Source organism: Palaemon carinicauda, chromosome 35 (assembly GCF_036898095.1).
Source record: "Palaemon carinicauda isolate YSFRI2023 chromosome 35, ASM3689809v2, whole genome shotgun sequence".
In the NCBI taxonomy this organism is placed as follows: Eukaryota; Metazoa; Arthropoda; class Malacostraca; order Decapoda; family Palaemonidae; genus Palaemon; species Palaemon carinicauda.
In genome coordinates this window covers 57,593,408-57,608,342 of record NC_090759.1, presented here as the reverse complement: position 1 = coordinate 57,608,342, position 14,935 = coordinate 57,593,408, and the positions used below count along the sequence as shown (strand labels likewise).

The following is a 14,935-nucleotide window of genomic DNA, read 5'->3' as shown; positions in this document are numbered from 1 at the left end:
GCTGGATGTTGCCGAACTTGTGACGCAGGATCAGTGATGTCCTTGCGTGACTGGACGGGCAGTCTGGTTTTAAGGGAAGACTTGTGAGACGGAGGCGAGACCAAGGATGGTTCTCGCCATCAACATGCTCACTATAGGGTAGCAATCACAACACAAAAGACACCTTTCAGGGCAGAGCTTCTTGCTGGAAAAGTAATTCAACTCTTTAGTTATTCCACAGGTAAAGGTTTCAAGAGTGAATGCTTCTCATTGCAATATTACATGGAGCACATTCTTTTATATTTTGCAATAGATCTGCCTATTCATCAGAGGACGAGGATTTCTTTTATCATACATACGACTTTTAATACGTTTCGAATGGAAGGTAAAATTATCCAAGACTTGAAATTTCTGATTACATCAAGCTCGTCTTATGGTGTTTGAGTTTTAAATAAATCAACTTGTTGACCAAGACCAAGGATCGGTTTCACTGTAGCTAACTTATAAGCTAAACATTTTGGCAACAATGTATGGCTCCTCGAGAAATTTGTGGCCATTGTGGAAATTATCATTATAAAATAACTAAAATGGGACCTTAATCATTTAAAACCGACTGAAAACCTTCTTACACAAAAGAAATAAAGTATGAAAAAGATATTCAACAACTGATAATTAACGACATCAGTCTTTTGGTTAACAGAGAAGCTGCATTTCAGAAACAGAAATAAGACGTTGATGTGTAACGAGAGATGAAAAATAAAAAAGCGACTGGAAAAGTCAAGTGTCAACTACGGTGGGAGGGTTCTTGGTTAAGAATCTTCCGAAAATTGATTGTGCCTAAGTATTTATTGCACTTTCTGTAACCAGTTTTCAGCTGTTTACATGGGGGAATCAAACCGGTTAGTGTATCTTCACGAAATGTCAATTAGAAAGGATGATACAAAGAATGTCTCATTCACTAACATATCTTTCTTATTTGTTAACAAAAAATTTAATCCTTTCTTGAGGAAGATCTTAAGGACCCATAACATTAGCTTGACTCCGTTCAATAGTAATTTACCTCAGGATAGAGGAACTTGAACTTACGGTAGGTTTTTCATCCGTACTAAATCAAATGCAACCAAACTGGGTGCAATCTAATATCGTAAATATTTAAAAATTTTGGACTGTGTGATATTAACATGCATAACCAATTTTAAACAAACAACATTCGTAATAATGGGCAAAGCGAAATTTTAATCTTAACTTAAACGATGTCTCTAATTATATGAATAAATAAAAAATGGCAGCTAAAAATTAGGGAAAAAATTGATCAGTAAAATTGTATTCGACAAACTGAAGCAATAACTGAAACAACGGGAGAAGGATAAAATAGTTTTCATGAAGAAAAACTGAAACCAAAAGAATATAAAAGAAAAAAACATCTCTATGAAAAGGATTTAAAAATTCATTCTGCGAATGTTAGGTCTCGATATTGGCTCTTCATAAAAGTATAAAAAAATATAAAAAAGTATTTCAACAAATGAAAAGTTGATATAATGTATATGAAATATACATTCACCTACAGATGAATTAAATCAATTAGCATACTCTCATAGAGTATGTCAACACTCGGAAAGAATACAAAATCACAGGGACCACTTGTTGGAAAATTTTGAGGAAGATATGTTTCAACTGTTAAACATGGTCCTTAACTGGAAGAAGATATATTTTATCTGTTAAACATAGTCCTTAATTGGAGGAAGATATATCTAACTGTTATAAATGGTCCTTAACTGGAGGAAGATATATTTAACTGTTATAAATGGTCCTTAACTGGAGGAAGATATATTTTAACTGTTAAACACGGTCCTTAATTGGAGGAAGATATATTTTAACTGTTAAACATGGTCCTTAACTGGAGGAAGATATATTTTATCTGTTATAAATGGTCCTTAATTGGGGGATGATATATTTAACTGTTAAACATAGTCCTTAATTGGAGGAAGATATATTTAACTGTTATAAATGGGCCTTAACTGGAGGAAGATATATTTTAACTGTTAAACATGGTCCTTAACTGGAGGAAGATATATTCTAACTGTTAAACATGGTCCTTAACTGGAGGAAAATATGTTTTAACTGTTCAACATGGTCCTTAATTGGAGGAAGATATATTTTAACTGTTAAACAGGGTCCTTAATTGGAGGAAGATATATTTTAACTGTTAAACATGGTCCTTAATTGAAGGAAAATATATTTTAACTGTTCAACATGGTCCTTAACTGGAGGAAGATATATTTCAACTTAAACATGGTCTTAAACTGTAAACAGACCCTCCTAGATTAAGGCAGTGTTCCATAGTAGGAACCAAATATTATCCAACTAAAATTAAAGACCACCAACATACAAACCTTACTATCCTATCCTGTCAGATACAGCAGTAATGATTGCTTGATGAGTTGGTACAGGATTCCTCCGGTGAGAGAGAGGGATCCAAAATTTATCCGAAACTGACAGGTGGACGAATCACGGTGGTCACTATCCACCAAACATTTCACGGTTGGGGGGATAAAGAAGAGATTATACTGCACAAATATTTTGGTGATATATCACGTACTTGTCTACAGAAACTTTGGTTTCTCTATCATTACTGCTTATTTACCGAACAGTATAATAAAGTTTATATTAACATGATGGTTCTTGTATGGTCCTATTCATTTGTAGGTTCAAATATTTCCTTGATTTCAGTCTTTAAAGGAAATTATCATTCAATGATATTTTATACAAGATAAAGGAAATGTGTTCTCATAGGTTGCAGGTACTTTTAGAAACAAGTGAATATTTTCAAGCAACTATTACTGCACTTTGTTGTCCGACTGAGGCCGAGCATTAAGTACGTTAAAGTCACACCACTTTGTCAGGGTACAGTAACTGTTTTTAAACAGGGGTTTTCAATTAAGCTTGTTTTCGGTCCATTGGACTTCATCTGATACAAACACATTTCGTATTTAATACAACCGAATAAAACTGCAGACAGTTTGTTAATCTGTGCTGGAAACCAATTCAAATTTTTACCTTATCTAAGCAAGATGGACTTGTTAAAGATTTCTCCTTCGTACTAGAATTCACAGACTTAATTAAATTTTAAAACCTTTTTATACCTGGGTACCATAATTAACTTTGTATCTGGTAATTGCTGTTTTCAACCATCCTAATATTCTACAATCAAATTTAAATATTCTAACACTTCAACACTGCATAGTATAATTCTTCTCAGCATAACCAAACATCTAATTACTGAAAATCACTTCCATGAAATGAGGAAAAACTCCAGTACTTTGTTAACCCTTTTACACCCATAGGACGTACTGGTACGTTTCACAAGACTCATCCCTTTAACCCCATGGACGTACCGGTACGTCCTTGCAAAAAACTGCTATTTAAATTATTTTTAGCATATTTTTGATAATTTTTTGAGAAACTTCAGGCATTTTCCAAGAGAATGAGACCAACCTGACCTCTCTATGACAAAAATTAAGGCTGTTAAAGCAATTTTAAAAAAATATACTGCAAAATGTGCTAGAAAAAAAATAATCCCTGGGGGTTAAGGGTTGGAAATTTCCAAATAGCCTGGGGGTAAAAGGGGTTAAACATGAATCTCATGTTCTAGTATCTCTACATTTACCAGCCTTCCTGAGAATGCCTGCCTTCTACAGCATTGCATGGAGTTCTATACCCCATTTTCACCAATGAAAAGTGTTCGTAACCAACCTCAAACAGAGAATCACCATTTCCATCAATGGAAAGTGTCACCAACCTCAATCACAGAGTCACTGTCATCAGAATGTTCGTCGTCCTGGCCTTCGTTGTCATCCGATGCTAACTCGTACTCCTCATATTCTATTTCTTCGGAGACGTCCGAGTCTTCAAATTCCGTGTTACGACACAAAGCTGAAAGAATGCGCGTCTTTCAATTCCTTTATTCATTGCTTACCTTGATCTAATTTCTACAGCAGTTGAACACAGAAATAATGGTCTGATTAGTAATGGTACGTGAGATGAACTTGCTTTCCCAGGTATGTATACAAAAACTAACCCATTCCTATGTTCTTTACCTACAAGAAAATCAAACCACCTAAGGCAACATGATAACAATCAGTAGTAACTTATTTGTTTTTATATTCTTCCACCTGGCCTACTTTTAATATAAAAAGAGGATATTTAATTTATTGTCAGATAAATCATTTTTAAATACTGATACTTCAATATAACAAATGAAATCTTACCTGTTTCATAACCTTGATAGCTGTAAACAGATTCCGAGTCCGAATTACAGTCTGGAACATCAGGAAACTGAAATTCTATGGTAACTGTGGAGTGCGCCGAACTCTGCCTAGACGAACTTGGGACCGATGAAAACGGGTACGTATTCTGTCTTCTTAGTTCCTGATGTACGGTTTGGTTAGAAGAACCAGCAAAAGAACTTGCTCCAGTAACCGTTTTGCCATTAAAATAAGGTAGGGGATTCACGCAACCATTCTGTGGCACCGAAGACGCACCACCGTGACTAATGCCAGTAGTAGGTACCGGACTTACTAACAACGCAGGATGTATTCCATTCACACTACCATCTATAGGACGTACTTGGTTGATGCCATTCCCCACAGGACCCACAGGAATAACATTTCTTGCAATCAGACCCCTGGAATGTAAAATTTTCATTAACATTATTGCACGTGAAATTTTTAAAAACATATCGTACTGTAAACTGCACTTGAACCACTAATAAAACATACATTATCAAAATAGTTAAAGGCATCTTCACCCCATTTAGACTTCAAGGACATAGCAAAATCTTTGAAATTTACATATCTAAAATTAAATTCTAAATATAAATATTTCTTGGCTAAGCAGATGTTTCATGATACAAGAAATGTTTTTCAATATAAAAACTATCATGTTGCCTTTAAATGCTGTGAACCAGTCTCATAATGCAAAGTTAATACAACGGCAACTGCTACAATTGGACCCTGATATACATAATATCATGTACCTTATGCCCCAATTCTCCCCCGAGAATTGAAAGTGTCTGGGTAAGGGACGAGTGACTTCCATAATGATTTAAAAGGTTTTTGTTCTTGAAAAAAATTTTAACCACGTTTTCCAAGTATTTTGCATTATTCAGGACCATACAAACGTGAGTCCTTCACTATTATTCTTATTATTACTATCCAAGCTACAACCCTAGTTGGAAAAGCAAGATGCTATAAGCCCAAGGGCTCCAACAGGGAAAAATAGCCCAGTGAGGAAAGGAAATTGGGAAATAAATAAATGAAGAGAACAAATTAACAATAAATCATTCTAAAAAAAGTAACAACGTCAAAACAGACATGTCATATAAAAAACTATTAACAGCATCAAAAACAAGTATGTCATAAACAAACTTTAAAAAGACTCATGTCCGCCTGGTCAACAAAAAAGTAGTGGCAGCTACTGGTCCTCCCACCCGACAGTACACTTAAGCTTTTTCTTTGACCTTCGGCCTCAAACTTGAGGGATATTTGAAGTGGGAAGTGAAACTTAAAAGGACTCAAGTTTGTAGAAGGAAGAGATTCATCCTTAGAAGGAAGCATCTATAGCCAAACTACAGAAGGCCCTCAACTTACAAAACATAATACATTTCAAGAAGCTGTTGTAGTCAAATTTTGTTACATTTTGGCCTAGGATAGATCTAAACTAAATTCCACGCCTATGATTTCCAGCTACAAAAATCAACAATTAGCTGCGTTTTCATATGAAATAAGATATCAGCTTATTACAAATGTCATTTTGCTTACTGTATCAAATATAATAGTTTTATTACTGTATTTTTTTATCTGATCATTATTTTTAGTTGGATTTGTGCTTGTATCACCAAATATTTGTGAGTCATATTCTTGTAACTTGAGGACTTTCTGTAGTAAGCCCTTTGGCCCAGAACAGGAGTGAGGGGGAGGTAATCTCCTAATAACCTGGCCGAAAAGATGTGACAGGAGTTACGCTAAGTCACTACCAGGAACTTGTAGATGGTCGTGGGAAACCTATATCAGTGCAGAGGATATGTTGTCAGAATGTAAGATCATTATGAAAAATGGGTTGCCTACATTCGACCATCCTCCCTCCCTTCGTCTGGAGGATGAGAGGAGATACTTCTAAACAATTTATTTGTAAGAAAAGTTATTTGATCATGTGCCTCTATGTCTAGTGTCCGACCCTGAAAATAATGAAGCAACTTATGCACCATAAGGAAGGGGAAGAAAGAAGAGGTAGTGGGGCCATTCGAGAATGTAATCGCGACTGCTGTCGAGGGAGAGATGCTTCTTGTCCCGTAAAAGAGGCCAAAAATCCAGGCCCCTGTGGGCAAACTCCCTTAGGTAATTTTCAATGGGACGAGACGGTTCTATTGTTACCTGACTCTTATCTTCAGGAATTGTGCCCCCTGTGAGGTTCTTCATGAAAGCTAGGATAGATCTGGTGTATGATTTAACTCTCAAGTCTCTAGCCTTATCACCAAATCTCATCTCTTTGTAGCTGAAGTATAACAACTATGGACTGATCAAAATGACCTGCCTATCTCACCCGTCTCTCTTGGGAAGGTCACGCTTAGAGTGATTACAAATATCAAGACAAAACAAATAGGCCAAGAAATACAAAAGCCATAAATAAAATGACACACAACCAATATCACTAGTCACTGTAAAACTGCTTCGAAAAAATAATAGAATCACAAAAAGAAAACACTGGATAGCAAAGCTTTTAAAGTTTCTCAGAGTCTTAACACCAACAGTTTTAAAAACTCATACCATTAATACCATTAAGAGTAGATTGTGGCCAAAAGTGCAGAGATACAGACGACCAGAGAAGTTATAACATTCATTGGTACGAGTCTTATGATGGTGCGGAATAAGATACAGAATTAGCGACAAAATATTCATCCAGATATAGCAGCAGGATTTGTTTTGACTTTTAATGATTTAGCTACAAAATATTCATCCAGATATAGCAGCAGGATTTGTTTTGACTTTTAATGAGCATATAAAGGTAACTTATAATTAATGAGTTGTACTGAGATCTATACACAAAAAATTCCTGATAATGAAAATTAACAAGTCAAATCTAACAACACCTTACTGAACAGAATAAGAGACAAGGAAACATTATTGTATATTAAACTATAAATTTTAAATTATATATCAGAAAAGTAAAAAACCATGTACTTTTAAAAAGCTTTGCAATACTGTATTGCTACATGTCAATTTTGTAATACAGTTATAAGGCAAAACTATTTCCTATTATCATTCATAACTTTACAATTACTGCAGTTATATTTGTAATAAATGGACAATTTTTTAAACAAAAATTTGGCTACGCACCAATCAGAAATCTGAGTTGACTACACACCTATGAGAAAACCATTAAAGGTTTTAAAGACCGCTCATGAATGGCAGAGGCAAGCACGACAATGCCCTAGAGATTGACCATATATACATATGATCAGCGTCCAAACCGCCTCTCCACCCAAGCTAGGACCAAGGAGGGCCAGGCAATGGTTGCTGATGAACAGAAGACAGACCTGTAGGATCCCCTAAACACCCCCATCCTTAGCTCACAAGGATGATGAGGTTGCACCGACCAAAGGAACTAAAGAGTTTGAGCGGGACTCGTACCCCAGTTTGGCGATCACCAGTCCATGCCTTCCAAAGGTTTTCCCATGTGTTTCACCGAAATATTGTTGTAGTAACAATTTCTTCCCTTCTACACTATTCTGTCCTGTTTCTCTTCCTCTTGTTATTTTGGAGTTTTTATCAACTTGGTACTTTCAAGGTTTTATAGTTTATATATGAAAGATTTATTTTAATTATTATTATTGTTCTTAAACTTCTTTGTAGTTTTTCATTATTTCCTTTCCTCACAAGGCTAGTTTCCCCAGTTGAAGCCTTGGGCTTGTAGCATCCTGCTTTTCCAACTAGGGTTGTAGCTTAGCAAGTGATAATAATAATAACAATAATAATCTATCCTCCATTTCAACATGGTGTTGGTCAGCAAGATGTAATTGTTTCTGATTATTCATAAATAAAAATTTTTAGCCAATGTTTCAGAGGAGGCAAAAATATAGCACCTCTTGCCTAACCTGACCAAGAGGATACTTCCATTGCAAGTTGGATTGGATTAATGAATTTCTAAAATGCCCTGCACTGGGGACACTGCAAGTTGGCCAAGCAACTCGGGAGTGGGTCCTGACCTAGACAATGAAATAATCAAGGGAAGAGGACCCTGCAATTGTTTATAAAAGAATCATGGATGATCATGATGTCCTGACAGTCCTAATTGGAAATGATTGTGAATATAAGGACATTTGGGTTCCTGCAGAGGAATCGGTGGAACTTTATGTCACATATTGAACACTATATCACTATTGAACATTCAACAGTACACTATTGAAGTTGAAAGGATGATATCCTACGGCTACTGAACGGAAATAAAAAGAGATATCCACCGACACCTCATGTCCTAACATTATCTGCAGTTTTTAGGTTAGTATTCCCTGACTTTGACAAAGGCAGATCATAACCCATTGATGTTAATTCTTCTCTTTGCCTCTATCTTACCAATACTAAGAGACAAAAGGCTTGCATAAGAGGCTTAAAAGCTGGCATTTTGCTAAACCCTAAGGAACTCAGAGTGGGAGATCTATCAAGAAGAAACCGATGTGGATCTCCAACGTCCTGTTTTTTAGATTACGGAAATTCAAAAGGTTTGTTACGCGAGCAGTATTGACCCAAAACCATTAAGGCACAGAATATGTCCTGAAATGACATCAAACAGCTGCACGCCAAGCAGACTACAGATAACTACTTATGCTCCACATTCGAGAGCAAAACAGCAGAATGGAAAATAGTCAATGGTTAAAATTTGGTCCTGATTATGACAAATATTAATAATTATGGAACTGGAAACTAATTGAAACTAGATATATATATATTTGCTGCTTTAAGAAAAACACCTACCACACCACAAGTGTAAATGGAATGAATTTTCTACAAAAACTATGAAAAAAAAACTAAAATACTCGTAACTATGAAGTGAGACACAAGATCACGCTGAACCCCTCTACCACAAAACTACTATCAAAATACAGTACGAATTATTAACAGGCAAAGCAAAACTGTGAGGATAAGAATTAAAGAGGAGACAGAAAGGTCTGAAAAAAAAAATACAGGTAGATCTAGTTCATAAGAACATGAATTTGTGAAAGATATATAGTAACACAATGGAATGGGGCGCAACGCAGCGTTACACAACTCTAGACATGGGCAGTGACGGATATTTTTTTTCCGACAATACTAGTTGGTGGAACTGGTCCTTATTTCATAAAAATATTGAATCTTATGATTAATGGGATTGTAGTACATGAAACTATTTCAGCTGTAGCATGAGTAACATTTCAGTAATCTTGTATCAACTACAGGCCCCACCCGGCATTAAAGTCTTCAAGTAGCAGATTACAGAGGACTAACATGAGAGCAATTGGAGAAAGCGCAAAACGCAGATTTAACAAACTGTTAACCCTTTTACCCCCAAAGGACGTACTGGTACGTTTCACAAAACTCATCCCTTTATCCCCATGGACGTACCGGTACGTCCTTGCATAAAAATGCTATAAAAATTTTTTTTTTTCATATTTTTGATAATTTTTTGAATAAATTCAGGCATTTTCCAAGAGAATGAGACCAACCTGACCTCTCTATGACAAAACTTAAGGCTGTTAGAGCAATTTAAAAAATATATACTGCAAAATGTGCTGGGGAAAAAAATAACTCGCTGTGGGTTAAGGGTTGGAAATTTCCAAATAGCCTGGGGGTAAAAGGGTTAATATTGCACATAGCATTAAAAAGGGTTTTCTTTAATAATGAAAGTGTTAAAAGACTACTTTATAAAGGACAGAGCGTCCGAATATATTTCTCCCCTAACTCTACTTCACGGCTTTTCCCAACTCTAAACTACCCTTCACTAGCAACCGAGCTGTCCGGAGATATTTAATACATGCAGCAACAGCAGCCAAAGCATTAAATTATTATTTTCTCCCATTCCAAAAAGTTAATTTTTATTCAGATTATCATTAACCCTTTTACCCCCAAAGGACGTACTGGTACGTTTCACAAAACCCATCCCTTTACCCCAATGGATGTACCAGTACGTCCTTGCAAATAAAAGCTATAAAATTTTTTTTTTCATATTTTTGATAATTTTTTTAAAAAATTCAGGCATTTTCCAAGAGAATGAGACCAACCTGACCTCTCTATGACAAAAAATAAGGCTGTTAGAGCAATTTAAAAAAATATACTGCCAAATGTGCTGGGAAAAAAATAACCCCCTGGAGGTTAAGGGTTGAAAATTTCCAAAGAGCCTGGGGGTAAAAGAGTTAAAAAAAAAATTCTCCCATCCAAGAGTCAAAATTTCACTTGCCAAACCTTACCTTACTTCCGTGTAATGAAACCGGTCACATTGGAAGGCATCACCGAGATTGTCATCCTTGCAATTTACATACAGAATATCTTCGCTATCAAATAAATGTCTCTTGCTATACAAATATGCCTTCAAGAAACCCAAAATCTGCAGAAACAAGCAAAGAATTCTTTTTAATATTAGTGATATAACGTAAACAGAATACCTTCGCTATCAAATAAATATCTCTTGCTATACAAATATGCCTTCAAGAAACCCAATATCTGCAGAAACAAGCAAAGATGTTTTTCAATATTAGTGTTATAACGTTTACAGAATATCTTCGCTATCAAATATAATATCTCTTGCTATACAAATATGCCTTCAAGAAACCCAATATCTGCAGAAACAAGCAAAGATGTTTTTCAATATTAGTGTTATAACGTTTACAAAATATCTTCGCTATCAAATATAATATCTCTTGCTATACAAATGTACCTTCAAGAAACCCAATATCTGCAGAAACAAGCAAAGAATTCTTTTTAATATTAGTGATATAACGTTTACAGAACACCTTCGCTATCAAATATAATGTCTCTTGCTATACAAATATGCCTTCAAGAAACCCAGTATCTGCAGAAACAAGCAAGAGAATTTTTTTTAATATTAGTGTTATAACGTTTACAGAATACCTTCGCTATCAAAAAAATATCTCTTGCTATACAAATATGCCTTCAAGAAACCCACTATCTGCAGAAACAAGCAAGAGAATTTTTTTTAATATTAGTGTTATAACGTTTACAGAATACCTTCGCTATAAAAAAAAATATCTCTTGCTATACAAATATGCCTTCAAGAAACCCAATATCTGCAGAAACAAGCAAAGAATTCCTTTTAATATTAGTGATATAACGTTTACAGAATACCTTCGCTATCAAATAAATATCTCTTGCTATACAAATGTGCCTTCTAGAAACCCAATATCTGCAGAAACAAGCAAAGAATTCTTTTTAATATTAGTGATATAACGTTTACAGAATACCTTCGCTATCAAATAAATATCTCTTGCTATACAAATGTGCCTTCAAGAAACCCAATATCTGCAGAAACAAGCAAAGAATTCTTTTTAATATTAGTGATATAACGTTTACAGAATACCTTCGCTATCAAATAAATATCTCTTGCTATACAAATGTGCCTTCAAGAAACCCTATATCTGCAGAAACAAGTAAGAGAATTTTTTTTTTAATACATACATACACCAAGGCACTTTTGGGGGGTAGCCGACATCAACAAATGAAACCAAAAAGGGGACGTCTCCTCTCTATGTTCCTACCAGCCTGACAAGGGACTCAACCAAGTTCGGCTGGTACTGCTAGGGTGCCACAGCCCACCCTCCCACAATACCCACCACAGATGAAGCTTCATAATGCTGAATCCCCTACTGCTGCTACCTCCGTGGTCATCTAAGGCACCGGAGGAAGCAGCAGGGCCTACCGGAACTGCGTCACAATCGCTCGCCATTCATTCCTATTTCTATCACGCTCTCTTGCCTCTCTCACATCTATCCTCCTATCACCCAGAGCTTCCTTCACTCCATCCATCCACCCAAAACTTGGCCTTCCTCTTACATTCATTACCTTCTTTAGTAGACAGCCATTTTCCATTCTCTCAACATGGCCAAACCCCCTCAACACATTCACATCCACTCTAGCTGCTAACTCATTTCTTACACCCGTTCTCACCCTCACCACTTCATTCCTAACCCTATCTACTCGAGATACACCAGCCATACTCCTTAGACACTTCATCTCAAACACATTCAATTTCTGTCTCTCCGTCACTTTCATTCCCCACAACTCCGATCCATACATCACAGTTGGTACAATCACTTTCTCATACAGAACTCTCTTTACATTCATGCCCAACCCTCTATTTTTTACTACTCCCTTAACTGCCCCCAAAACTTTGTATCCTTCATTCACTCTCTGATGAACATCTGCTTCCACTCCACCATTTGCTGCAACATTCGACCCCAAGTACTTAAACTGATCCACCTCAAGTAACTCTCCATTCAACATGACATTCAACCTCGCACCACCTTCCCTTCTCCTACATCTCATGACCTTACTCTTACCCACATTAACTCTCAACTTCCTTCTCTCACTCACCCTTCCAAATTCTGTCACTAATTGGCCTAGCTTCTCTTCCGCGTCTGCAACCAGTACAGTATCAACTGCAAACAACAAATGATTTACCTCCCATTCATGGTCATTCTCGCCTACCAGTTTTAATCCTCGTCCAAGCACTCGAGCATCCACCTCTCTCACCACTCCATCAACATACAAGTTAAACAACCACGGCGACATCACACATCCCTGTCTCAGCCCCACTCTCACCGGAAACCAATCGCTCACTTCATTTCCTATTCTAACACATGCTTTACTACCTTTGTAGAAACTTTTCACTGCTTGCAACAACCTTCCACCAACTCCATATAACCTCATCACATTCCACATTGCTTCCCTATCAACTCTATCATATGCTTTCTCCAGATCCATAAACGCAACATACACCTCCTTACCTTTTGCTAAATATTTCTCGCGTATCTGCCTAACTGTAAAAATCTGATTCATACAACCCCTACCTCTTCTAAAACCACCCTGTACTTCCAAGATTGCATTTTCTGTTTTATCCTTAATCCTATTAATCAGTACTCTACCATACACTTTTCCAACAACACTCAACAAACTAATACCTCTTGAATTACAACACTCATGCACATCTCCCTTACCCTTGTATAGTGGTACAATACAGGCACAAACCCAATCTACTGGTACCATTGACAACACAAAACACACATTAAACTATCTCACCAACCATTCAAGTACAGTCACACCCCCTTCCTTTTCATAATAGTGTTATAACGTAATTAACCCAAAATTAGATTAAAATATGGAGTTGTAACCTGGGACTTGAAATATCGACCATTAATTCGCACACTAAAATAAAGTCGAGTACCTAAATTGTAGTACCCAACAGTACTGTGCTAACAATTGCAAATCGCAGAGTAACCACTGCATAAAATTCACATTGGGAGTTCAGTTGTTAAAATTGTTATTCCCACTGTAATAATTCAGTATAAAATCTACACTGGAATTCCAACTGTTAACCACTCTACAATACTTAACACTAGGAATTAAGTTGTTAAAATTGTTAATCCCACAGCATAACAGCTGTATAAAATTTTCACTGGGAATCAATTAATTGTTAATCCCACAGTGTAACCTCTAAGTATAAAATTTACACGAGAAATTCAATTGTTAAAATTAGAAAAATCATAAAAAAAGCCTGTTGGCATGTACAGTAGTTGATAACAGATTAAGTAAATCATAATTTCACCATCTATATACACAAAAAATCATGTAAAAAACAATTGAGAACATTAGTAAGAACGACAACCTTATATAAACTGCTGCTATTGCTGAAACCCAACGCTTAACTCGCACTTTCCGCTAACAAGGATTTGAATATAAAGTAACTGCATGATATAACAGTTATAAGTATTGACTTTTTCTTTTTAAACTTGCTATTAGAAAAATACTATAAATTACTTTACAATAATGATATACAAAAATTAAATTCTTATATTGAAATCTGCTTAAAAGAAAGTATTTTACAAGGCACAGTAAATATATGCTTTCTAATGAGATACAGTATAGTAATGTTACGTCAATCTAAAGTAGCATTCAATGCGTATCTACAGATTTAATTCAATCATCATATCTTCCAATAATGTGTTCACAGCTTTTATTTGCAATACTATATCTAAAACTAAACTTCATTGACAGCTACATATTAAAAAATTGTTAAAATATTCAAGCAAAAGTTAATATTGAAGACAATAGTAAGAGAAGGCTACCTTCACGGAACACGAAGCCCGAAAATGAGTTTAACCTACAGCTTATTTAACATGACATACTTACTTGAATTTAAAAAAAAGAAATTAACTACAAGGTTAATCAACTATTAATTCTGAAACAAAAACCCTTATAGATAACAATGTTCAGAATCTTATTCCTATTCATAACATTTGGTTATACATAACCGAGCCGTCTTTCGTTTGACTTGCGACTATCCCCCACCGCTATTCACATAAAGCTCGTAAAATGACCCTAAATAAAGGTGTGGGGACATTTATTCAAAGTGAAAGTCAGGATGCATCTCTTATGCCCTCTTTCTTCTATAAAGCAAATGACAGGTTGAATAAAATGTTCTCTTAATAATTAGTTACAGAAAATATAAACTAATAAAACTTCATACACCAACAGTATCAACAAATATAAATTCAAATGTTTCATTCTTTAAACATGTTCTATGAAGTTATCCAGACAATTAAGAGCTCTATGACTCAAGCTCACATTGTCTCTGCTATACATTTCTCTGAAATAAAACAAGGTAAACTACTAGTAATCATTAAAAGGGTTAT

At 35.6% G+C, this 14,935-nt stretch overlaps 1 protein-coding gene across 6 annotated transcripts in view; it reads right to left on the bottom strand.

Annotated features, from left to right (window-relative positions):
- LOC137627774 (E3 ubiquitin-protein ligase Mdm2-like) overlaps positions 1-14,935 on the bottom strand; it is a 37,414-nt gene that overhangs the window by 7,026 nt on the left and 15,453 nt on the right. For 5 of the 6 annotated variants that reach the window (XM_068359079.1, XM_068359081.1, XM_068359080.1 and 2 more), the window contains 4 exons: positions 10,673-10,730; positions 10,478-10,556; positions 4,248-4,663; positions 3,779-3,912 (listed from right to left, as the gene is read on the bottom strand). In XM_068359079.1, the coding sequence (XP_068215180.1) occupies positions 3,779-3,912; positions 4,248-4,663; positions 10,478-10,556; positions 10,673-10,730 (687 nt within the window). Of the gene's footprint in view, positions 1-3,778; positions 3,913-4,247; positions 4,664-10,477; positions 10,615-10,672; positions 10,731-14,935 lie in introns of all 6 variants that reach the window. The other variant, XM_068359078.1, reaches the window with a different exon arrangement.